The sequence below is a fragment of the Artemia franciscana genome, chromosome 1 (genome assembly GCF_032884065.1).
Source record: "Artemia franciscana chromosome 1, ASM3288406v1, whole genome shotgun sequence".
In the NCBI taxonomy this organism is placed as follows: domain Eukaryota; kingdom Metazoa; phylum Arthropoda; class Branchiopoda; order Anostraca; family Artemiidae; genus Artemia; species Artemia franciscana.
This window is the reverse complement of record NC_088863.1, coordinates 39,178,339-39,203,288: the sequence shown is the minus strand read 5'-3', so window position 1 is coordinate 39,203,288 and position 24,950 is coordinate 39,178,339. Positions and strand designations below refer to the sequence as shown.

Here is a 24,950-nt window from a genome sequence, read left to right as displayed (position 1 = left end):
TGTTGCATTTCAAAGATTTCTTGTCAGAAGGAGCATTTCTCAGACCATTTCTAAATAAATTACAATAGATGAATGAAAGAGAAGTAAGGTTTATATTTTATACCGAAATCCTTTCATCTGTGTTTTTAAAAAATAAAACACATACAGGTATAAAACACTAATTCTGAAAAATAAACAATCATAACACAACAAACATTATTTAAATACTTAAATTCATTATACAAAACTCATTAAAAAGTAAAAATTCGTTTTAGCAAAATCTTAAAAACTTAAATTTAAAAAAAAACTAAATGCTCATTTCTTTCAAAAGACTATTATCAAAGAAAATTATCAACTGCCATGCGCCCTTCTTGGTGAGGTTCTGACCGATGCAAAGGGGTTTCCAACCATTGGGCGGGGTACTGCGAGGGGAAAACGGTCTGCACCCATCCGTTCTGGGGAGGGGCCCGGGCTTCGCCAAGGTGACAAGGAGGGTAAAATGGGCTTTTGAAAGAAATAAGCAATTAATTTTTATTAAGGAATTAATGTTTCTAATATTTTACTATAGCAAATTTCAATTTTTTTGCATTATAAATTTAAGTCTTTAAAATTTTACTATTGTGAGTTTTTATCTTTAATGTTTTTCTGTTATGATTTTTATTCAGAATTAGTGTTTTTTATATTTGTGTTTCATTTTTTAAAACACAGAAGAAGCAACATAGGTAGACAAGCATAAATCTTGCTTGTCTTTCATTAATTTTGTGCTTTTTCAAGAAAGGGTTTGAGAAATACTCCTGGTGACAAGGAATCTATGAAGAGGTGCACCAGCCCCTCAAATACCCCAATGGTGGTTTTACAAGTACATGTTGAAGATCCTGAGCTATTCGCTTAGATAAATCCCTGCTTGCATCCTTACCCTAGGTATATTAAAGGTGTAAGACAAAACTCATATGTAAGACAAATTTATTTTAAGATTATGGTATAAAACTTATCAAGCATATCAACAGTGAGATTTATCATAAACTGACATATATGAGTTCTTTCAGAACGATTTTCAATGTTTAAAATCCCTTCCATAGGATAATCCCTATGTTCTCGTTTGAATGGACACTTTTTCACTTATCCTAGATCGTAATCATCACAATATTCATTGTTACATCTTGTATTATAAACATTTTTTTGAGGTTTCATTACTTTCTTTTCTAGTATATTTTGAGGTATCTCTTAGAGAAATTCCTCTTTTCTATATATATTATTTTGATTTTCCTGTTCCTTTTGTGAAATCAAATAAAAAAAACTATTTTTTTAGCTGAAAGTAAGGAGCGACATAAAAACTTAAAACGAACAAAAATTACTCCGTATATGAAATGGGTTGTCCCCTCCGCAATCCCTCGCTCTTTACGCTAAAGCTTTTAATTGTTTTAAAAAATAGAATTGTGGCAAAGAGTCAAACTTTAGCGTAAAGAGCGAGGGATTGCGGAGGGGACAACCCATTTCATATATGGAGTAATTTCTGTTCGTTTTAAGTTTTAATGTCCTCCTTACTTTCAGCTAAAAAAATTAGTTTTTTTTTATTTAATTTCTGAACGTTTTTGAATTAATGCATGTTTGGTTTTGGCTCTCCGCAGATAAATTATTAAAATGAAATGTATATTAATTCTTTTTTGGCTAAATGGCTTTCTCTTAGTTTCGATCAGACGATTTTGAGGAATAAGGGGTGGAGAAGGAGGTTTAGTTGCCCTCCAATTTTTCGGTTACTTAAAAGTGCAACTAGAACTTTTAATTTTTAACGAATGTTTTTATTAGTAAAAAATATACGTAACTTAAGAATTAACTTACGTAACCAACTTTCATAATCTTATATTTTTATTATGTATACGAAGGGGCTTGTACCCTCGTTAATACCTCGCTCTTTACACTAAATCGTAAGTTTTGTGCCAATTCTTTAAGAATGACCCCTGAATCAGAAAGGCCGTAGAATAAATAGTTTAAATTACTAAAAATACTTTAGCATCAAGAGCGATGTATTTATTTCCTCCTAAATACCTCGCTCTTTATGCTGAAGTATTTTTAGAACCCCTCATATGCGTAATAATCTCTGTTCGTTTTAAGTTTCAATGGTACTCCTTCCTTTCATTTGAAAAAACGCTTTCATGTTTATTTTCATTGTTTTCTTATAGTAATGCTAGAAAATCCTGCGCCCTTTTCATTGAATTTTTCTTCCCCCATGACAGATTCCTCCAAGGAAAGATCCTCCAACATAGCCCCCTCCCCTCAGCCCCACCCCCAAACAAAATAAAACCCCCCTGAAAACGTCTGTACACTTCCCAATAACCATTACTATATGTAAACACTGGTCAAATTTTGTAACTTGCAGCCCCTCCCCCAGGGATTGTGGGGGAGTAAGTCATCCCCAAAGACATAGTTTTTATGGTTTTCGACTATGTTGAACAAAATGGCTATCTCAAAATTTTTATTCGTTGACTTTGGGAAAAAAAGGAGCGTGGGAGGGGCCTAGATGCCCTCCAATTTTTTTGGTCACTTAAAAAGGGCACTATAACTTTTCATTTCTGTTAGAATGAGCCCTCTTGTGACATTCTAGGACCATTTGGTCGATACGATGACCCCTGGGAAAAAGAAGAAAAAAAAAAACAAAAAAAAAACAAATATACACGCACCCGTGATTTGTCTTCTGGCAAAAAATACAAAATTCCACATTTTTGTAGATAGGAGCTTGAAACTTCTACAGTAGGGTTCTCTGATACTCTGAATCTGATGGTGTCATTTTCGTTAAGATTCTACGACTTTTAGGGGGGTGTTTCCCTCTATTTTCTTAAATAATGCAAATTTTCTCAGGCTCGTAACTTTTGATGGGTAAGACTAAACTTGATGAAATTTATATATTTAAAATCAGCATTAAAATGCAATTCTTTTGATGTAGCTATTGATATCAAAATTCAATTTTTTAGAGTTTTGGTTACTATTGAGCCGGGTCGCTCCTTACTACAGTTCGTTACCACGAACTGTTTGATTACGAACCGCTTTTTGTGCGACCTTCCTTGCGCCCTGTATTAATTTCTCTCTATGTCAATATAGAATCTTTTAGTCATTCCCTCTGAATTCTTCTCGTCTATTCTAGAGTCCAAAATATCTAAACAAGTTGTGGTTGGCTCAAGAATAGAATAGCTGAAATGATGATAATGTTCTTTAAATTTTGAACAGTCGCAAAAATAAGATATTTTTAAATCAGTATGATCATCCATGTTGACGCATAACAGACTTTTCAAACTGAATTAGAATTTGTCTGGGGTTACATAGGAAATCCCCCAAGAAGGGCTAGCGTGGCAAAATTAACGCCACAAATCCCTAATGATAGGGTTGGAAACTAAACAACTGCTAGCACAGCAAGAATAGGGCTATGAATCTCTAGCTGCAGGCTTTGGAAAAAAAATTCATGTCAGTATATCGATACTACACTATACCATGAAGGGTAGAATATTTCCTTAAAACAAACTGAGAATACGATCCAACTCTAAGATTCTAGAAAGATTAAAGAGCAAGGTGTTGCCTAAGGGTTGAACCCCCTCATACACTTAATAATTTCTGTTTGTTTTAAGTTTTAATGTCATTCCTTACTTTCAATTTAAAAAACTTGTTTTTATTTAATTTCTGATCGTTTTTAAAAAAAAATGCTGGGAAATCCGGCACCCTTTATAGAAATGTCCCTCCCCCACTAATAATTTCTCCATGGAAAGGTCCTCACAAATAACCCATCTCCTGACCCCCCCCCAAAAAAAAATAAAATACACACACCAGATAAAATCCCTCCTGAAAACATATGTAGACTATACTTCCAAATAACCAATACTATTGTAAACAATGGGCAAGGTTCATAACTTGCAGCTCTTCCCCCTGGGGGGGTTAAATCATCCTAAAAGAGATAACTATTAGATTTTGGACTATGTTGAACAAAATGGCTATCTCGAAATTTTCATCGTGTGACTTTGGGAAAAATGAGCGTAGGAGGAAACCTAGTTACCCTCCAATTTCTTAGTCACTTTAAAAGGGCAGAATAAAAGACAGTCAGACACACAGCCACGGAGAGAAAGCGACGAAAGAATACACACACATAGTCAAACACACGAAGACAGACACAGAGACATACAAATACACAGTCAGAACCACAGGCATGGAGAGAGAGAGAGAGAGAGGCAAAAATCACACACAAATGCACAAAGTTAGACACACAAAGATAGACACAGATACAGGCAAAACACAGTAAGACACAGAGACAAGGGGAGAGAGAGACAAAAACACATAGTTTTAGAAACACAAACACACAAAGATAGGCGAAATGACAGATAATCACACAGCCGGAACCAGAGGCAAGGAGAAAGAGAAAAAAAAAACAGATACACAAAATAAAAGCTTGAGGTGCATTAGGGCCTTGTTGGTTCACATAGAGCCCCATGACGGTGACAGTGGGATCCTGGAGGGAAACATCGGGAGAGAAAATCCTGCGCAAGCCCAATAATGGAAAACCAACGTCTTCAGGACCATTATATTAGAAAAGGGATACCTGGCCGGTTGTAGTCATTACAATTTTTGGGTACTGAAACAGCTGTCACTGACCATCAAAAAAATATGTCTGCCTAGCATGCATCTCAGGTCACTGTGACACATAGATTCTCGGAATGATTTCGAGAAAAGGCGTCCAGAAACAAATCTCTGACAGCATTTACCGTAGATCCACTTACAATTGAGAAATCGATTACACAATTAACTTGGCACGATACAATGATGTTTAACACTAGTTAGGTAGTGCCCAGAAACAATACATTGATTCCATAGAATTTATTTCTAAGAAGATGATATCATTAGGTTTTACCTAAAAAGACCTGATGTTAGGGCTGTCACATGACCTGTTGTATTCTTTCACCGACAACATGAATGATTACCCAGTACCAGATTAAGCAATGCCAGATTATTGATATTCTTGGAAACATACCAAGAAATTTTTGGAATTTGGGATAGGGCTGTCGTAGTAGTACCTAATGGGATACTACTTTTGATTCTCATAATAAAAATATTAAGAGCTGTATAGCTTAGAATACGAAATTTAGCAAGAAGACCTTTATTCTAAACACACAGAAATATAAATTTTGCCTGTACGTACGAATTTCATTCTATGGGATTGAAAAGCCGTTGAGAAAAATTAACTGAATTTAAAAAATGTATAGAAAACATTATTAAAATGTCGTGATATCAGGGGGGAGGGGGTGCAGACAAGGAGCGGAATAAATGTATGTACCAAATAGCATAAAATCCATTTTCCTAACTTGCATTTGGAAGAAAATTTAATAGAAACCATTTTTTTATCCATTAAAATTGAAAAGAATCAGGGGCGTTGTAGGAAGCCTGGAAATTTTCAGAAAGTAATTTGGAAAGTATTTAGAAGGATCGATTCAAATTGGCTTCCTTATTCCAGATGAAGATTATTTTGTGTTCGATATAATTCATTGGTATTTATACCACTAAATGGTAAAATTATTACATTAAACTAAACTAGGAAATTGGGAATATAGGACAATTACAAATTTAAAGTTTAAATTCTTTGGATTTGCGTTTTTTTGGATACTCTGGTAAATGCGGTTAAGAGAATGCTAATCTGGTTAAGCTGTTAGGATAATTATGATCAGGAAGATAATACTAATATTTTACAGAACCTCTACAAGGAGAGTAAATTTACAAAAAGAAGCAATCCGATTAGTTTTGTCTACTTTAATGAAAATTGGTAATTTTACGCTACAACGTATTTGCTTCTTTTTGAAAATGTTTCTTCCTGCAAGTTTCCTCAGTGTGATAGGCAAAATATCATTGTGAGAGCAATCAGTAGAGCTCAGTAGCGTAAGCCACTTAGCATAAGAAAAAAACCGGCAATGTGAAATCGACATAGGTCCCCGCACCCAAAAAAAAAAATTTCATTCGATTCTTTAGCCTTTCGGCCCAGGCGCGTACACAAGGGCCACCTTTCTTTCAAATATCCAAATTTTAAGGATTTTTTTCGTTCTTATTTTTTTCAAATTCAGTCCCTAGTCTCCACTTCCGTGTCAATCATTTCAAAATATATTATGTTGGGTTCATAGATCTTAGATTCTCTAGGTTTAGTCTCCTTCAAAACAGGCTTTTAAAATAGATTATTGAACGTTGATAAATTCCATAGGTTTAGGCTCAGACAAATTCCTGCTTATGCGTATCTTCAAATTTGTGTATTACAGTGTTTCTTATAATTTGAACTTGCTCATGAGCAAGTTTTGATGTGGTTTTAGTTTACAAAACGGAGGGATGTAGGTTTTTATGGAAAAATTACGGTGGCCAAAAGTAAGTGTTGGTAGAATTGTATAGCTGTAGTGGTTTTAATGGCATTTACGTAGTTTGGTCAAATCTGTTTATTTATTAAATAAAGAAAAACAAGTTTTTTTAACTGAAAGTAAGGAGCGGTATTAAAACTTAAAACGAACAGAAATTACTTCGTATATGAAAGGGGCTGCTTCCTCATCAATGCCCCGCTCTTTACGCTAAAGTTTGACTCTTTATCTTAACTCTACTTTTTAAAACAGTACAAAACTGAAAGTAAGGAGCGGCATTAAAACTTAAAACGAACAGAAATTACTTCGTATATGAAAGGGGCTGCTTAAACAGTTTTTTACTGTTTTGAAAGGTAGAGTTAAGAGAAAGAGTCAAACTTTAGCGTAAAGAGCGGGACGTTGATGAGGAAGCAGCCCCTTTCATATACGAAGTAATTTCTGTTCGTTTTAAGTTTTAATGCTGCTCCTTACTTTCAGTTAAAAAAACTGTTTTTTTTAATTTAATTTCTGAACGTTTTTGAATCAATGCATGTTTTGATTTTGGCTCTTCGCCGATGAATAATTAAAACGAAATATGCATATTTATTTTTTTTGGCTAAATGGCTTTCTCATAGTTTTGATCGAATGATCTTGAGAAAAAAAGGAACGGGGGAGGAGGCCTAGTTGCCCTCCGATTCTTTGGTTACTTAAAAAGACAACTAGAACTTTTAATTTTTTACGAATGTTTTTATTAGTAAAAGATATACGTAACTTACAAATTAGCATACGTAACGAACTTCTGTATTCTCATGTTTTTATTACGTATATGAGGGGGTTCCCCCCTTTGTAAGTACCTTGCTCTTTACACTAGAGCTTAAATGTTGTCCCAATTTCTTGAAAATGACATCTGAATCACAAAAGCCGTAGAATAAATAGTTGAAATTACTAAAAATACTTTAGCGTAAAGAGCGGGGTATTAGGAGGGGGTAAGCCCATCATATTCGTAACAATTTCTGTGCGTTTTAAGTTTTAATGTTACTCATTAATTTCAGTTAAAAAAACTTTTTCATATTTATTTTTTCATTGTTTTTTTTTTAATAATGCAAGAAAATCCTGCACTCCCTTCATGGAAATTTTCTTCCCCCATGACAAATTCCTCCAAGGAAAGCTCCCCCAACATATCCCCCTCTTCTCAAGCCCCCTAACCTAAAAATACCCTTGAAAACGTCTGTACACTTCCTAATAATCATTACTATATGTAAGCACTGGTCAAAGTTTGTAACTTGTAGCCCCTCCCACGGGGACTGTGGGGGATTAAGGCGTCTCCAAAGACATAGTTATAAGGTTTTTCGACTACGCTGAATAAAATGGCTCTCTCAGAATTTTGATACGATGACTTTGGGAAAATAAGTAGTGCGGGAGGGGGCCTAGGTGCCCTCTAATTTTTTTGGTCACTTGAAAAGGACACTAGAACTGTTCATTTTCGTTAGAATGAGCACTCTCGCAAGATTCTAGGACCACCGGGTCGATTCTATCACCCCTGGGAAAAAAAGAGCTTTGGTTACTATTGAGCCGGGTCGCTCCTTACTACAGTTCGTTACCACGAACTGTTTTAAATTGATCTATTTATTATTTTTTGAGTTTTCTCATTCTGTCGTGATGTGTTTGTGCCAAAACAGGAGAAGAAGAAGAAAAGAAAAATGGCAATCGAGTGGCCAAAATTGCAAACTTTAGGCCTATGTTCAGTCACGATAAAGAAAGGAGCCAATTTAAACCGTAATATGACCTATTGTTATCAATAACTAAATTACAATTAAATGTATAATTAGGAGCAATTAGAAGCATTCATAGTAAAATAATACGTGTAATGTAATTAGAAGCATTGGTGGCAATTAATTTTTCTTTCAAAAAAACTGGCTCCTAAATTAAAAGGAAATCACTAAATTAAGAGGTGAATTAAGAAGCATTTCAAGATCATCCAGTATGCTCCTTGTGGGTGATCTGAATATACCTTTCTTGAAATAAATTCAAATGAAGGTTCTTGGTCGACCGGCCGACAACAGAGACATTTTGTCGGTAATTCATAAAACAATCACTGTCAGCTTACTGCATCAACTTACTATTGATCTGACTTGATCAAACTTGTTCGTTACCACGAACTGTTTGATAAGCATTTTTGGTAGTTTTACGCTTGAAAAATTATTTGACTTTATTTTTCCTCATTTTTGTTTTAATGTGGCTCTATACTTAATTTTGAAAAACTTTTTCAGTAAAAAAGTTTTTTTAAATTAATTAAACAGTGAGGTTGTTGAACTTCGAAGACCGCACTGCCTTTCCATGACGAAAGTAAAACAGTTCAAAATAGGGGTGATACCTTTTTATTGACAGTAAATAGATATAAAATTATTTATCTGGATATTTCGAACACATATACAGTGTTCATCATCAGCAGTAAAACTCAATATCCAGTTAAATAATTTTATATCTATTCACTGTCAATAAAAAGGTATTATCCCTATTTCGAACTGTTTTACTTTAGTGAGGTTGTTGTGCTATATCTTTCAGATAGTGACACGCAATGGGAATTAGAAGCAGAGTAAATAATTTTCGTGTTGATTTTCATTCTTAGTTACCTGATCACAAATTGATGCGACTATATTGCGTGAGGCACTGAAAATTTAGGAGTTTAAGTCTTTGGGTGTCGACATTTATCTCTTGTTTGTATGTTATCAATGTCGTTATTAGGATATTTAATTTCAGCCCTAATAAAAACTGATGAATCTACCAAACTGTATATACCAGTTGTTCTGGGCTTTCAAAGATATAATGTAGGAAATTAAGCGAAATATGATGACTTGATCACTTGTTCAGCGCAGCTGCAGTTTCCAGGTTTTTATACAGAGCTGATAGGTCAGGAAATCGCAGTAGTTCAGTTTCGTGTTTTAAGCAGTGTAGTAATAAACAAGGACTTAATATTCTATCATGTCCGCATATTTATTAGAATAGTTTGACAAGTAGACCAGATCTTTGTTATCAAAATCTTCGGTTTATTACTGAAAACAATTCATCAAAAATATCTTCAAACAAGACAGGATGTTTTAATAACGACTTACTTTCTACTTTGTGGTTGAACACCCGCCTCGGGTACATCCTGCATTATGCAAGCTGTAGATCCACTTGAGCATGTTCTTCTGTATAAACAAAAGGATGGTAGGATCCAAATATTCAATATAACTGTAATTGTGTATTACACCGCCAACTCTCAAGTTTACGCTGTTTAGAACTCGAGAATAAACCAATTTTATCTGTCTGTATCGAGAAACAATTAGCTTACGCTCACTGGAAAAAAAAGTTGTGGATGACAAAATACATTGGAATTAAGTAATTTGGGTTGTATATTTGTATATAAGGGAGGGGGTTTAAGTTAGATTACCCCCACCCCCTTAATATGCAAACATATATCCCAAATTTGTTTCTAAAGTATTATATTTTCTCGTGTTTTGGTATTTTTCACTAGAATTGACCTGAACTCACTTCTTGAGCATTGGTGGTATAATACATTAGTACCAAAATAACAAAATCAAAGCATTTTTTCCTATATGTCATATACAGGTTATTGACTCCTTGAAAGGACAGGAACTTTTTTGCCTACTTGGGTCTAAACGTCCTCTGCTTTTTTATGGCACTTGGTACTAACCAAGTGACATATAGCAATCGCAAATTCTGTCGGTCTGTCGGTGTGTCTGTCGGTCTGTCGGTTCCGGTTTTGCTACTTTAGGCACTTCCAGGTAAGCTAGGACGATGAAACTTGTCAGGCGTATCAGGGACCGGACCAAATTAAATTAGAAATATGCGTTTTCCCGATTCGAATATCTGGGGGGCGGAGGAGAGGGGGCCCGTTAATTCGGAAAAAAATAGAAAAAATGAAGTATTTTCAACTTACGAACGGTTGATCAGATCTTAATGAAATTTGATGTTTGGAAGGATATCGTGTCTCAGAGCTGTTATTTTAAATCCCGACCGGGTCTGGTGACTTTGGGGGGAGTTGGGAGGAGGGAACCTAAATGTTGGAAAACACTTCGAGTGGAGGGATCGGGATGAAACTTGGTGGGAAAAATAAGCACAAGTCCTAGATACATGATTGACATAACCGGAGCGGATCCGCTCTCTTTGGGGTAGTTGGGGGGAGGGGTTAATTATGAAAAATTAGAAAAAATGAGGTATTTTTAACTTACGAACAGGTGATCGGATTTCAATGAAATTTGATATTTAGAAGGACATCGTGTCTCAAAGCTATTATTTTAAATCCCGACTGGATCTGGTGACATTGGAGGGGAGTTTGGGGTGGGGAAATCTAAAATCATTGAAAACGCTTAGATTGGAGGGATCGGGATGAAACTTGGTGGGAAAAATAAACAGAAGTCTTAGATACGTGATTTACATAATTGGAACGGATCTGCTCTATTGGGGGGGGGGTTAATTCTGAAAAATTAGAAAAAATGACGTATTTTTAACTTACGAAGGAGTGATCGGATCTTCATGAAACTTCATATTTAGAAGGACCTCGAATAAGATCTCTTATTTTAAATCTCAACCGGATCCAGCATCATTGGGGGGGGGGCAGTTGGGGGGGACCGAAAATCTTAGAAAATACTTTAAGCGGAGAGATCAGGATGAAACTGGATGGGAAGAATAAAAACATGTCTAAGATACGTGACTGACATAACCGGACCAGATCTGCTCTCTTTGGTGGTGTTGGGGGGGGGGTAATTTGGAAAAATGAGGTATTTGTAACTTACGAAAGGGTGACTAGATCTTAATAAAATTTGATATTTAGAAGGATCTTGTGCTTTAAAGCTCTAATTCTAATTCCGACCAGATCCTGTGACATTGGGGGGGAGTTGGAGGGGGAAACCGGAATTTTTGGAAAACGTGAAAATTGGGGTATTTTTATCTTAGGAATAGGTGATCGGATCCTTGTGAAATTTGATATTTAGAAGGGATTCATGTCTCAGAGCTCTTATTTAAAATCCCGACCAGATCTTTTGACATTGGGGGGAGTTGGAGGGGAAAATTTTGGAAAACACTTGGAGTGGAGGAATCGGGATGAAGCTTAGTGGATAGAATAAGCAAATGTCCTTGATACGCGATTGACGTAACCGTACCGGTTTCGCTCTTCTTAGGGGAGTTGGGGGGAGGGGTTCAGTGATTTGGTGAGTTTGGTGCTTCTGGACGTGCTAGGACGATGAAAATTGGTAGGCGTGTCAGGGAGCTGCAAAAATTGACTTGATAAAGTCGTTTTCCCAGATTCGACCATCTTGGGGCTATTGGGAGGGGACAAATTAAAAAAATTAGGTATTTTTAACTTACGAGTGGGTGATCGGATCTTAATGAATTTTGATATTTAGAAGGACCAGAGCTCTTACTTTAAATCCTGACCGGCATTAAGCCTGTGATTTTCCTTTTAAATCAATCTATTGATTCTTAGAATTTTGTTAGAGCTCATACCATATGAGCTCTTGGCTCTTAGCTCTTCTTGCCTCGTCACAAGTGCCATATGAGCTATTAGCTCTTGTTTTTTATTACATATTCCCGTTCATGGGTATTGATTTCTATTGGTAAAACAGTTCTGGAAACGAAATTTAAGTAAGGAGCGACTTGTGCTAATATGTACCCAAAACTTAAAAAAAGTAGTTTGATAATAATACCTGGATCGAAAGAATTTGATTTTACAGCGATTCGAATTAGGCTACCTGAAGCTAATTAAGTTTGCAGTCACCCAGCAAAGGTTACAAGGCTGAGAAAATTTGCCTGACCGTCGAGAAAGGAGGAAAACACACTCGAAAATTCAAGTGACCTTGACAAAAATTGCACCATCATATCAGTGAATACTATTGAAGAGGGTTTAACCCCCTAACTAAGAACTGAAAAATTTCGAATTTTCTAAGGAGGATGATCACGGATGCGTGTTTATTTGTTATTTTTTTTTTCTAAATGGATATTCATGTGGAACAAATGGTCCTAAAACATCGAGATAAGACATAGTCGAGCGAAAATCAAAAATTCGTACATCCTCTTTAAGAAGCAACGAAGATAGTCCCGCATTTAATGGGCGCTTTCTACCGTTTTGTGGTGTGATACAGCAAAAATACAATGGAAAGAAAACTCAGAAATAGCCACTAGGTTAAAATCAGTTTCCATTTTTCTTTGGAGTAATGTTACACAGCAACATAGTTCTTTTTAAAATTTGACGTAGTTCATACCAAATGAGGGTTTTGAAAAGTGAGTTTGATGCCCAAATTTTTTGATGCTCCCTGGTCCTCCAGATAAACATAGAAGGAGGTCGAAAATTGACCTCGAAACCATGAGAACAAGAACCCTATATTTTATCTTTGATATTTCAGACCCCCCTTCTAACAAATATTTGTATAGATGCGTTTTTTAGGGATGTTTTTCATTATCGAAGGATTGTTCTACAATCGTTCGCAGTTAATAGGCGCTATCTGCCGTTTTGTGGCGTACGACAGCAAAATGCGATGGAATGAAAACTCAGAAATAACCAGTTGGTTTAAAATCAGCTTTCACTTTTCTAGGAAGTAATGTTGCATAGCAAGATAGTTCTTCTTAAAATTTGACGTAGTCCATACGAAATAAATAGTTAATACAGTCATTTGGTGTGTGTGCCTGAAGCCTTGGAAAGTGAGTTTGATGCCCAAATTATTTAATGCTCCGTGGTCCTCCAGATAAACATAGAAGGAGGTCGAAAACTGACCTCAAAACCATGGGAACGATGACCCTATATTTAATTTTCGATAATTCAGACCCCCTTCTAACAAATATTTGCGTAGATGCTTTTTTTTGGGATGGTTTTCATTATCGAAGGTTTGTTCTACAAATCTTAAACTTGGGTGCAAAAAAAGGAAGTTGAAGGAAGGATTAGTAGCCTCGACCACATTTAAGAGAGGCTTGGATCAAACAATAGATATTTGATTTGAGGAGAAACCATCCCCCAAACCAAAGTCCTGAGTACGGCCCTGAGGGCTCCACATTGATCGCTATCTCCACCCTCCTCTTGTCTCTTTCTTTGAACTAATTTAATATTTGCCCGAAAGATAAATGAGACTTGGAATGTTTTGGTATTAAAATGCACCTTTTGAGGCATATCTATCCCTCCCAAACTAGCCAGAATATTTTTAAGGTCTATACAAATTTCACAGTCTTAGGAAAATTCAATTCCAAACATTTGCGTATAGGGGCTTTAAACCTCCAAGTGGGGTTCTATGATTGTTTTGTAGTTAGGGAGGGAAATGCCTCAAATTGTGCATTTTAAAACCAAAATATTCCAACTCTCCATGGGCCTTCAGATAAATATAGAATTAGTTCTAAGGGAGGGTAGAGGTAGAAATTGATATAAAATCCCCAGCGCCGTATCCAGGACTTTTGTTTGGGGGGCTATTTTTTTTTAGTGGAAAAAAAATTAAAAACATACAAAAATATGGAATTGATATTTAATCCCTCTTGATTTCTGGAACTATTTCTGGTCTACCCTATTATTGTGAGAAATGAAATATTATGCCCCAAAATGAGCAGAATTATTTCCGTATAAGAGGGATATTGCCCCTTCCTCATCCCCACCTCCGCCTCATGGTCATAAAAAATTCGGAGGATGCTCCTTTGATCAGAAATCGAGATATCTTGTCGTTTTTTTTATAAGCCAAAACTGACTAGAAACCAACCAGCCGCGGGAGGGATGGTGGTGGGTATTTTACAGGTGGCGGGAAATTTTGTGTGTGTGGGGGGGGCGTTTTCCAACATTGACAGGGCACAGACGAAAAACATAAACAAACATTAGAAAAGAGAAATAAATCTCGCTTTAATGGTCTGTAATGACCGATTTTCTTTGATTTTGTGATAAGCAAACCGAGCTTTTTTATGAATCCTCTCGACAGGCTTTTATACCATGACTTTCAAAACAAACAATTCCAACAAGGTTGAACATGTAAAGATTCTAACTTGTGTTTTACCCAGTGATATTGCCTTATATATGTAGAATACTAAAAAGACTGAGAACGGTGGTTCAGTTGCACGAGGGTTCAGTTACACGAGGATTCAGTTCCGCGGGGGATCAGTTAAACGGGGGTTCAGCTATACAGTGGTTCAGTTGCACGGGTTTTAGTTGCACGAGGGTTCAGTTACACGGGGGGTCGTATATACGGGGGTTCAGTTAAACAGGAGCTCAGTTAAATGGGTTGAGTTGGGCGAGGGTTCAGTTGCACGGAGTTCAGATGCACGGTGGTTCAGTTGCGTGGGGGTTTAGTTGCCTGAGCGTTCAGTTGCACGGGGGCTTAGTTACACAGGGTTCAGTTACAAAGACATTCAGTTGCACGGGAGATTATTTACACGGTGGTTCAGTTGCTTGGGGTTCAGTTACACGGTGGTTCAGTTACACGCAAACTTGCAAAATTTTAGGAAAAGGAATTAAACTTCCAAAAAATAGGACCACCTTGATAGAAAATATGCAATCAATTTCCTAAGGCCTTTCTTACGAAATAAAAAATTTGTTTTTTTCCAGAGAAGGGCGGTCTTGCAAATAACCATCCACTTTCCGTAGTCATAGATTAATAAACTAGGATTCATTCGGACAAATATTTTAGGATCTAGTGCCCTTTTTAAGTGATAACAGACATAATATCATTGGAGAGTGCTACATTCGAACGCATTCGAACGGGACTAAAATGCTATTCTGGCAAAATTTCGGCGAACTATTGAAAAAGTTTTTATTTATCCTCCTAATCTCAGAGCCAATGCTGGCATAATATATACTATTCATTCCTAAGCATGAATGCAGTCAATAAGCAAAATTGGTCATCGCTGATTATAGACCATTTATCAAATAAAAGTAAGGGCAATAGAGAATCGCACAGTTGCAGACCATGTATTATGGCGTTGACCGATAAACTAACTTTCCTATGGGAAGGGGCACCGTAGCTCCAAGTAAGCGTATAAAGTTCATATTTTCAAGCTTGCTGTGTTAAATGCTCCAGGAAGCGCTGAGGGGCGATATTCCCCTTTTATTGAGGACACGATAGTTGGTTTTGTTTCAAAAAACACGTAACCAAATATGCTCCTTTTCTCAAAGCATTGCTCTGCAAAGTTGAATATTTCTTATAAAGAGTAGGGCTTGAGGGGGGTGCTACCCCCTCGTAATTAGGGTAACCCTAGGTTATGATGTTATAAAACAAGTATATAAATAAAATAAAAATAAATATTTTTTTTTCAAATCATAGCTCAGAAGCTACTATAAATTAAATCAAACAGAAATTCAGCCATATTTTATGCGGGCCCTCCCTAATTAGCCCTCTGCTCCATATTATGACGTCCTACTTTGTCCTCGATGTTTTAAGAACAACCACTGAAACAAGGGCAAATGGAATGGTATAATAAGAATTTTTCACGATATCTTAAGAATGGAAGAGCTTATTGATGTGAATTTCCTTTCAACGAAGAAATTTTCCGTTCAAATATCTTAAAAGACAATCGGTGAAGAAAATCCTTAAAATTACACCTTAACTGTACATGTTGCACTCATAAACGCTTTCAGCATAGCACTACAAAACTTCAGCATAAAGAATGAGGGGCTAAGGAGGTGGCTGCCCACCTTACAGTGAATCAATTTCAACTCATATTAAGCTTGAATGTCACTCTTTACTTTCATTTAAAAATCATTGTTTTTTGTTTAATTTACTATAAAAATCATTAATTTGAAGAAAAATATGCTGTAAACGTTGTAAAAAAAAAAGTGCTGCAGCTTGTTGAGTTTAATCTGTCAGGTTTTGGGATTATGCCAACTTGATTCATGATTTATTCATTGGAACTTAAGATATTTGCTACAGTAAAACTCCACTGTTTCTCTAAATCATTTTGAAAAGCCCCAAGATTTAGGGTCTTAAGTGTCATCCATAAATTATACGCCTTCTGTAAGAATTGTCTTTCCAGCAAAATTCAGTCTAAAGATAACTTTGTGCAGTAATGCATTTTTACACCATACCCTCTAGGCTAAGGGATAGTTCAATATGATAACATGACATTATACCCCCCCCCTAAACCATTCTACTATGCTTGAAAATAATGTTGGTCTTTTAAACAATTTGAAATACCGGTTTGCTCACCCGAGGCAACAGGTGCCAGTGGATCTTTGTTCTTTTGGCAGTTTAAGATGGCAGTCCCTCTCTATGTTCTCTGTACATCTAAAATTTTAAATGCTTTTCATTGTCTTTATTTTCAGAAACTGATAGCGATGAGGATATTAGCACAGGAAATGTTGCCCGGTTAGTTTTAAGGCCAGCAGGACATACAGGAAAGGCTAAACGTGGTCATCTTTGTTTCGATGCTTCTTTTGAGTCAGGTAGATATTTTTGTATAGCGATTTCAAGCTACTTTACGGTTTACTCTCGCCGTTTTGTTGGATTTTCAAAGCCAAAAGAGAAAGGATTTACCCCTTTCATGAACCAAAACTTCTTTACCGCCAGAAATTCAGTTATACCACTGATCTTGAATCTATTTAAAGATGCGTATTTGCCTCAAATCAGCTTCCGTTTTTAGGTTACAGACGCATGCCAAAAAAAATATCATATGAAAAAAGTGCAAAAACTCTTCTATGAAATTAAATAAAAAAAAACTAATTTTTTTAGCTGAAAGTAAGGAGCGACATTAAAACTTAAAACGAACAGAAATTACTCCGTATATGAAATGAGTTGTCCCCTCCGCAATCCCTCGCTCTTTACGCTAAGGCTTTAAATTGTTTTAAAAAGTAGAATTGTGGCAGAGTCAAACTTTAGCGTAAAGAGCGAGGGATTGCGGAGGGGACAACTCATTTCATATACGGAGTAATTTCTGTTCGTTTTAAGTTTTAATGTCGCTCCTTACTTTCAGCTAAAAAAATTAGTTTTTTTTTATTTAATTTCTGAACGTTTTTGAATTAATGCATGTTTGGTTTTGGCTCTCCGCACATAAATTATTAAAATGAAATTTGTATATTAATTCTTTTTTTGGCTAAATGGCTTTCTCTTAGTTTTGATCAGACATTTTTGAGAAATAAGGGGTGGAGAAGGAGGCCTAGTTGCCCTCCAATTTTTCGGTTACTTAAAAAGGCAACTAGAACTTTTAATTTTTAACGAACGTTTTTATTAGTAAAAAATATACGTAACTTAAGAATTAACTTACGTAACAAACTTTAATAACCTTATATTTTTATTATGTATACGAGGGGGTTTGTACCCTCGTTAATACCTCACTCTTTACACTAAATCGTAAGTTTTGTCCCAATTCTTTAAGATTGACCCCTGAATCAGAAAGGCCCTAGAATAAATAGTTGAAGTTACTAAAAATACTTTAGCATAAAGAGCAAGGTATTTATCTCCTCCTAAATACCTCGCTCTTTATGCTAAAGTATTTTTAGAACCCCTCATATGCGTAATAATCTCTGTTCGTTTTAAGTTTCAATGCTACTTCTTCCTTTCATTTGAAAAAACGTTTTCATGTTTATTTTTCATTGTTTTCTTATAGTAATGCTAGGGAATCCTGCGCCCTTGTCATTGAATTTTTCTTCCCCCATGACAGATTCCTCCAAGGAAAGATTCTCCAACATAGCCCCCTCTCCTCAGCCCAACCCCAAACAAAATAAAATCCCCCTGAAAACGTCTGTACACTTCCAAATAACCATTACTATATGTAAACAATGGTCAAAGTTTTTAACTTGCAGCCCCTCCCCCAGGGATTGTGGGGGAGTAAGTCATCCCCAAAGACATAGTTATTATGATTTTAGACTATGCTGAACAAAATGGCTATCTCAAAATTTTGATCCGTTGACTTTGGGAAAAAAATGAGCGTGGGAGGGGGCCTAGATGCCCTCCAATTTTTTTAGTCACTTAAAAAGGGCACTAGAACTTTTCATTTCCGTTAGAATGAGCCCTCTTGCGACATTATAGGACAACTTGGTCGATACGATGACCCCTGGGGAAAAGAAGAAGAAAAAAAAAAAAAAAAAAAAACAAATAAACACGCACCCGTGATTTGTCTTCTGGCAAAAAATACAAAATTCCACATTTTTGTAGATAGGAGCTTGAAACTTCTACAGTATGGTTCTCTGATACGCTGAATCTGATGGTGTCATTTTTGTTAAGATCCTACGACTTTTAGGGGGTGTTTCCCCCTATTTTCCTAAATAAGGCAAATTTTCTCAGGCTCGTAACTTTTGATGGGTAAGAATAAACTTGATGAAACTTATTTATTTAAAATCAGCATTAAAATGCGATTCTTTTGATGTAGCTATCGATATCAAAATTCAATTTTTTTCAGTTTTGGTTACTATTGAGCCGGGTCGCTCCTTACTACAGTTCGTTACCACGAACTGTTTGATATCAACAATATTTTTACATTCTTTATGCACATACACATTTTTTTTGTTGTTGTCTATGAGATAACTAATAATTTTGGCAAAGATAAAAAGGAAGATAAGTTTACTCCGAAAGAAACAATGAAACATGATAAAAAGAAAAATAGGATGGAAAAACTAATAAATAAATAGAACCCAAAGTATTTATATCCAAGTACTTCTCAGTAAAACTAAAGTCGTTGCTTAGGTATTCGGATCAGGCCTTTATGGATCTAATTTTAGCGCCAAAATTTGCTCATTTTGGTACCTAAGGAATTTAAAACTATCTAAAATTGATTATGTTGGCTGCTAGATTTGGTTAGCCGGAAAATTGTTAAAGTAATGAGCACTTACATACTGCTTACATGAGTACTTGCATTAACGTTATGGTAGTCCGTCTGATAGGTACTGATGGGACCATTACGTCTAAAAGCTAATTTGCTAGGAGAATATAAGTCAAAATACAGGTATAAGAAAAACAGGGAAGAAAATTTGGGTAATGTAGTACCTCCACCCCCCCCCAGAGCTAGAAATTTAAGGCCACAAGAATAAAATGTTTTCGCTTAATACAAAGTCTCGTGAAAAGGATCAATTGTTGCATTAACCGAAGAAAATCCAGAAGAAATTTTTCCACATCTGCTAGAACCCGATTAGAAAGATTGTCAGGACCAAAAACAACTTTATTGGATATCTTAAAGAAATGGAATCTATTAAACTAAACATGGTTGCATTGTAAGTTTTTTCCCGTAATGGGCATCACCTTTTATTTTCTTTTTTTCTTGTTCTCTGTTTTATTGTAACTTTGTGTAGTTTTTTTTTGTGTGGTCATGGATTCATAGGAAGAGCGTAGGCAACTAAGCGCTGACGTGCCTCTAGTGACTCCACATTAAACTTTCTAATTGTAATTTATAAGGATTTATAGTCATAGCAAACAACTTTCACTGTTAACAGTTTTCCGCTAAATAAAGACGCCAAATTTCTTCTGTTAACGTCTAAACACTTTTAAGATTCATAGTGTTTTTAATATTTATTATCGGAGGACAAGGTTCTTACTGTTATGGGCAAGCCGTGTTGTATTAATGCCATATATTTTGTGTTTTATTTCTTTGTGAAAGAAAAATAATTTATGGGTTTCTAGAAAGAAGAAAATATGGTGGTTTAAAAACTAAGAACTTTCCAGGAAATGGGTTACTTTTTGCAACTTACCTATTTTACGTTTACTGTAGGAGTGGGTGCTCCACATGATTTGAATATTTTTCTTTGCCATTTTTAAGAATTACTGGCTAGAGCATACTAAAAAAATGATCATTTTTGGACGATGTTAGAAAGACTTTTCTAAATGTTTGTTCTACATGTCTTCTATGGCACTAGAAATAAACAACTACAGTTGGTAGTCACCGAAGGTAATTTGCTCGCGTATCTGGAGCTGTATAAAATTGTATTAATTAGGGATTTTCTGTTTGCATAATCACTGAAAAAAATTGCTAGTTTTCAAGAGTCATAGCCTCCTAGAAAAAAAAACTTAATTTAATCTCAAAATTACAATCCTAGTTATGCAACTGCTATTTGAAACTTCTTATTTGAGAAGTGTCAAATTCAGCCCAATTGGTCATAACGGAAGCAACAAGAACTCAAAACACTTCGTTAGGAAAATGACTGAATTTTATTCAGACATGACGGATTGGACTATTAAGTTACATTAAGAGAAGAAAAATTCCCTAGTAAGTTATCTCGTTTGCTAAAAATATCTGCTCTTTTATTTTCTAAAAACACTTCTAGCATAGCTTCAGCATTTCCTATAACGTGTAAAACTTGAGTTGTTGGGAGGCTAGTAATTATTATGGAAGGGTTTCATGAAAAAGGCCGGTATTGTAGATTAAAGCTACGAAATGGAAGCACAACGTCTATCACTATTACTTCTCACGAGAAAGCGCTACTTTCTGTATGTAAATGTAAATTGTATATTTGTTTTTCCTTATAGGGGCTCATGACCCCCATCTTTTTTACCCTGTTAAACCAATTAATGAGCAAACTATTGGCAAATACAGATCCACTGTGGTTAAATATATGGTGCAAATTAAACTTTTTAGCAGACATGCATTAACATCCAAATATTTTCAGGAAACCTTGGCCGTATTAACCATATAAATGAATACGAGTTTGATCTTTTCATTCGTTCTGATTCTTGCAACCCGAGGTTTCGGTTTTGGTTCAACTTTACTGTTGACAATGTTAGGAATGACCAGGTAAGGTAGGTGTCAACTATATATATATATATATATATATATATATATATATATATATATATATATATATATATATATATATATATATATATATATATATATATATTGTATTGTGCTTATGTAGAGGTGTTTCTACCGGGGTGAGGTCCGTGGTACGGAAGCTCCCTCCTTCTCTCCTCCTCCAAAGGAATTTTGATATTGGAAAAAAGGCTCTCAGAATAGAATAAAATTAGCTTGTTATTTGACTAATTTTGATATATGTTTTGTTCTTTGACAAAAAAAATATGATGTGTTTGGTACTTTAAGTAGAATGCGAAAAAGTTTTAAGTTTAAGTTTTTTAGATATGAAATTTGGGGACAAATTTAATCACTTTCACATCTCCATCTACTGTCACTATCTATTATCACTGCTGAATTCATGAGCTGTCTTTTTCTTAGTGTTGTGTTACCCAATAAGAAAATCGATACTTTAAATTGTGGATATCTATTGCCACCAGTTATGGCTGACTCTCAGAATAACCTTGGGTATTTTTTTTTGGGTAATTACGATAAATAAGATTATAAGGCCTTATCCATCAGTTGTCGCTAGATACGCAGAAAAATACAATGCTCGGAGATTTAAACTGAAGCTACATCATCAATCTGATTGGCTTGAAGTTTATTTAAAAAAAAAAAAAAAAAAAAAATGCATGTGTGGAAGTCATCTTTTTTTCCATTCAGTCGAACATATCGTTTTTAAATCTATGACGGTAGCAACACTACAAAATGAACATAGCTAAGTATAAAATACCAAGTATAATTAGTCTACTCACAAAGCTCGTTTTAAGTATTTTAGTAATTCCTAGAAGACAAATGAAAAACCTAGATCATCAAACGTGACAAGACCCATCCGACTAGCTAAGGTAAAGGGTATTGAAAAAATGTCCAAAGTAATGATAAATCAAAAGGAAGAGCAAAGAAATATCTATTCAGAATACTTGCGTCAGCGGCAATTACAACATGCTAAAAACAAAAGTGAAGAAAAAAGAAATATCCCGTTCGAAGATAAGTGGCAGCAAGAATTAATACAAGTCAAGAACAAAAGTGAAGGACAAAGAAATGTGCGGTTACAGTACATTTGATAACAAGGACTATAACGAATTAGAAATGAAAGTAAATTACAAAGAAACATGTGGCTAAAAGATATGCCACAGCGAGAACAAAGAAAATATGCGGTTTGAAGATAAGCGGCAGCAAGAATTATAAGCAATAGAAAGTGAGCATCAGAACGTTTCAAAATGGAATGAAGGAGTGCTATTAAAGACAAGCGACAGTAAAAATCAGAACGAGTCAAAATGAAAGTGAAGAAGAAAGAAATATTAAGTTAGAACAACAACGCCATTATAATCTTTGACGCCAACAAGATATGGCACAAAACCCATTACAAACCTACAACGATGCCATATACTTCGCAATTGTTGAATATAAGTCATTGGGAACCTTCAAAGTTTCATGCATTCCCTAGGAAGCCCTCCATTTTCCCGAGGAAAAAGTAGCAAACAAATATGACTCATTTGGAGATTGCTACTTACACCGAAAATCAAAATATACAAGCCAAAATCGGCTGCATAGTTTTCTGTTCTTAACTGGCATATTGACATTTCTGGCCACGAAAATGATCTAAATAGGTCAAGAGTTTAAGGAGGAATTCGTATTTTTCGCAAGGTGGTTGCATCGAACCAGTTCTGACACCATATATATATATATATATATATATATATATATATATATATATATATATATATATATATCAAACAGTTCGTGGTAACGAACAAGGAGCGACCCGGCTCAATAGTAACTGAAACTCTAAAAAATCGAATTTTGATACCAATAGTTACATCAAAAGGATCGCATTTTAATGCTGATTTTAAATATATAAGTTTCATCAAGGTCAGTTATACCCATAAAAAGTTACGAGCCTGAGAAAAATTGTCTCATTTTAGAAAATAGGGGGGAAACCCCCCTAAAAGTCATACAATTTTAACGAAAATCACACCATTAGATTCAGCGTATCAGAGAACCTTACTGTAGAAGTTTCAAGCTCCTGTCTACAAAAATGTGGAATTTCGCATTTTTTGCCAGAAGACAGATCACGGATGCGTGTTTATTTGTTATTTTTCCCAGGGGTGATCGTATCGACTGAGTGGTCCTAGAATGTCGCGAGAGGACTCATTCTAACGGAAATTAAATGTTCTAGTGCCCTTTGTACTTGACCAAAAAATTGGAGGGCACCTAGGCCCCCTCCCACGCTCATTTTTTCCCAAAATTTCGAGATAGCCATTTTATTCACCATAGTCGAAAAACCTAATAAGCATGTCTTTAGGGACGACTTACCCCCCCGCAGTCCCCGTGAGAGGGGCTACAAGTTACAAACTTTGACCTGTGTTTACATATAGTAATGGTTACTCGGAAGTGTACAGACGTTTTCAGGGGTATTTTTTTGTTTAGGGGGAGATTTGAGGGGGGGAGTTACGTGGGAGGATATTTTCATGGAGAAACTTGTCATGGGGGAAAAGAAATTCAATGAAGGGGGCACAGGATTTTCTAGTATTATTTGAAAAAACAATGAAAAAATAAGCATGAAATTTTTTTTTCTACTGAAAGTAAGGAGCAGCATTAAAACTTAAAACGAACAAAAATCATTAGGCATATGAGGGGCTTACCTCCTCGTTATACCTCACTCTTTACGCTAAAGTATTTTTAGTAATTTAAATTATTTATTCTACGGTCTTTGTGATTCAGAGCTCATTCTTAAGGAATTGGGACAAAATTGGAGCTTTAAGGTAAAGAACGAGGTATCAACGAGGGTTGAACCCCTTCATACACGCAATAAAAACATACGAATATGGAAGTTTGTTACGTAAATTAATTCGTAAGTTACATATATTTTTTACCAATGAAAACGTTTGTAAAAAATTAAAAGTTGTAGTTGCTTTTTTAAGTAATCAAAAAATTGGAGGGCATCTAGGCCTACTCCCTCGCTCCTTTTTCTCAAAATCTCCCGAATAATTGCAATTAATTAATATGCAAATTTCGTTTTAATTATTTATGTGCGGAGAGCCAAGATCAAAACATACATTAATTCAAAAACGTCCAGAAATTAAATAAAAAAACAAAAAAAGTTTTTTAAATGAAAGTAAGGAGCAACATTAAAACTTAAAACGATCAGAAATTACTCCGTATATGAAAGGGGCTTTTCCTCCTCATCGCCCCGCTCTTTACGCTAAAGTTTCTTACTGTTTTAAAAATAGAGTTAAGAGAAAGAGTCTTACTTTCATTTAAAAAACTTGTTTATATATATATATATATATATATATATATATATATATATATATATATGTATATATATATATATATATATGTATATATATATATATATATATTATATTTGTTTTTTTTTTCATCCCTTCTATATAAACCTTATATGCCCCCAGTGCATAGCTTACAACCCTGTCCCTGAGGGTTGTAAAGGGTTGTCATCCTCAAATACATAGTTTCCCGGACCGTTCAACTACTCGAACAAAATAGCTGTCTAAATTTTTTTATTGGATGTGTTTTTGGAAATAGTGGGCGTAGGAGGGTTTAGCTGCCCTCTCATCACTTTCAATTATTAAAAATGGCACTAGTCCTTTCAATTTCCAATCGAATGGGCTCTTTTCGAGGTTTCTAAGAAAACGAATGGCCATCTCAGAATTTCTATTAGATGCATTTTGGGAAAACACAAGGTGTGGGGGTGGGTATCCTCTCTCCGATCACTCTGAATCTCCAATTGAATGAGCCTTTTCGAAGTTTTTATGGCGACTCCTTTGATACGAAGTGCCCTGGTCTAAACAAGAACCCCCCCCCCCCAAAAAAAAGAAATAAATAAAAGAATAGATAATTAATACTTTGTGCCCACATCGCTCT

General features: G+C 35.4%; 1 protein-coding gene across 2 annotated transcripts in view; it reads left to right on the top strand.

Moving 5' to 3' along the window:
- The window catches only part of LOC136029363 (cytosolic carboxypeptidase 6-like), a 121,963-nt gene that overhangs the window by 19,407 nt on the left and 77,606 nt on the right, over positions 1–24,950 (top strand). The window contains exons 1-3 of one of the 2 annotated variants that reach the window (XM_065707679.1): positions 9,465–9,536; positions 16,612–16,731; positions 20,881–21,005. In XM_065707679.1, the coding sequence (XP_065563751.1) occupies positions 9,485–9,536; positions 16,612–16,731; positions 20,881–21,005 (297 nt within the window). In that variant the 5' untranslated portion in view covers positions 9,465–9,484. Of the gene's footprint in view, positions 1–9,464; positions 9,537–16,611; positions 16,732–20,880; positions 21,006–24,950 lie in introns of those variants that run through there. The other variant, XM_065707688.1, reaches the window with a different exon arrangement.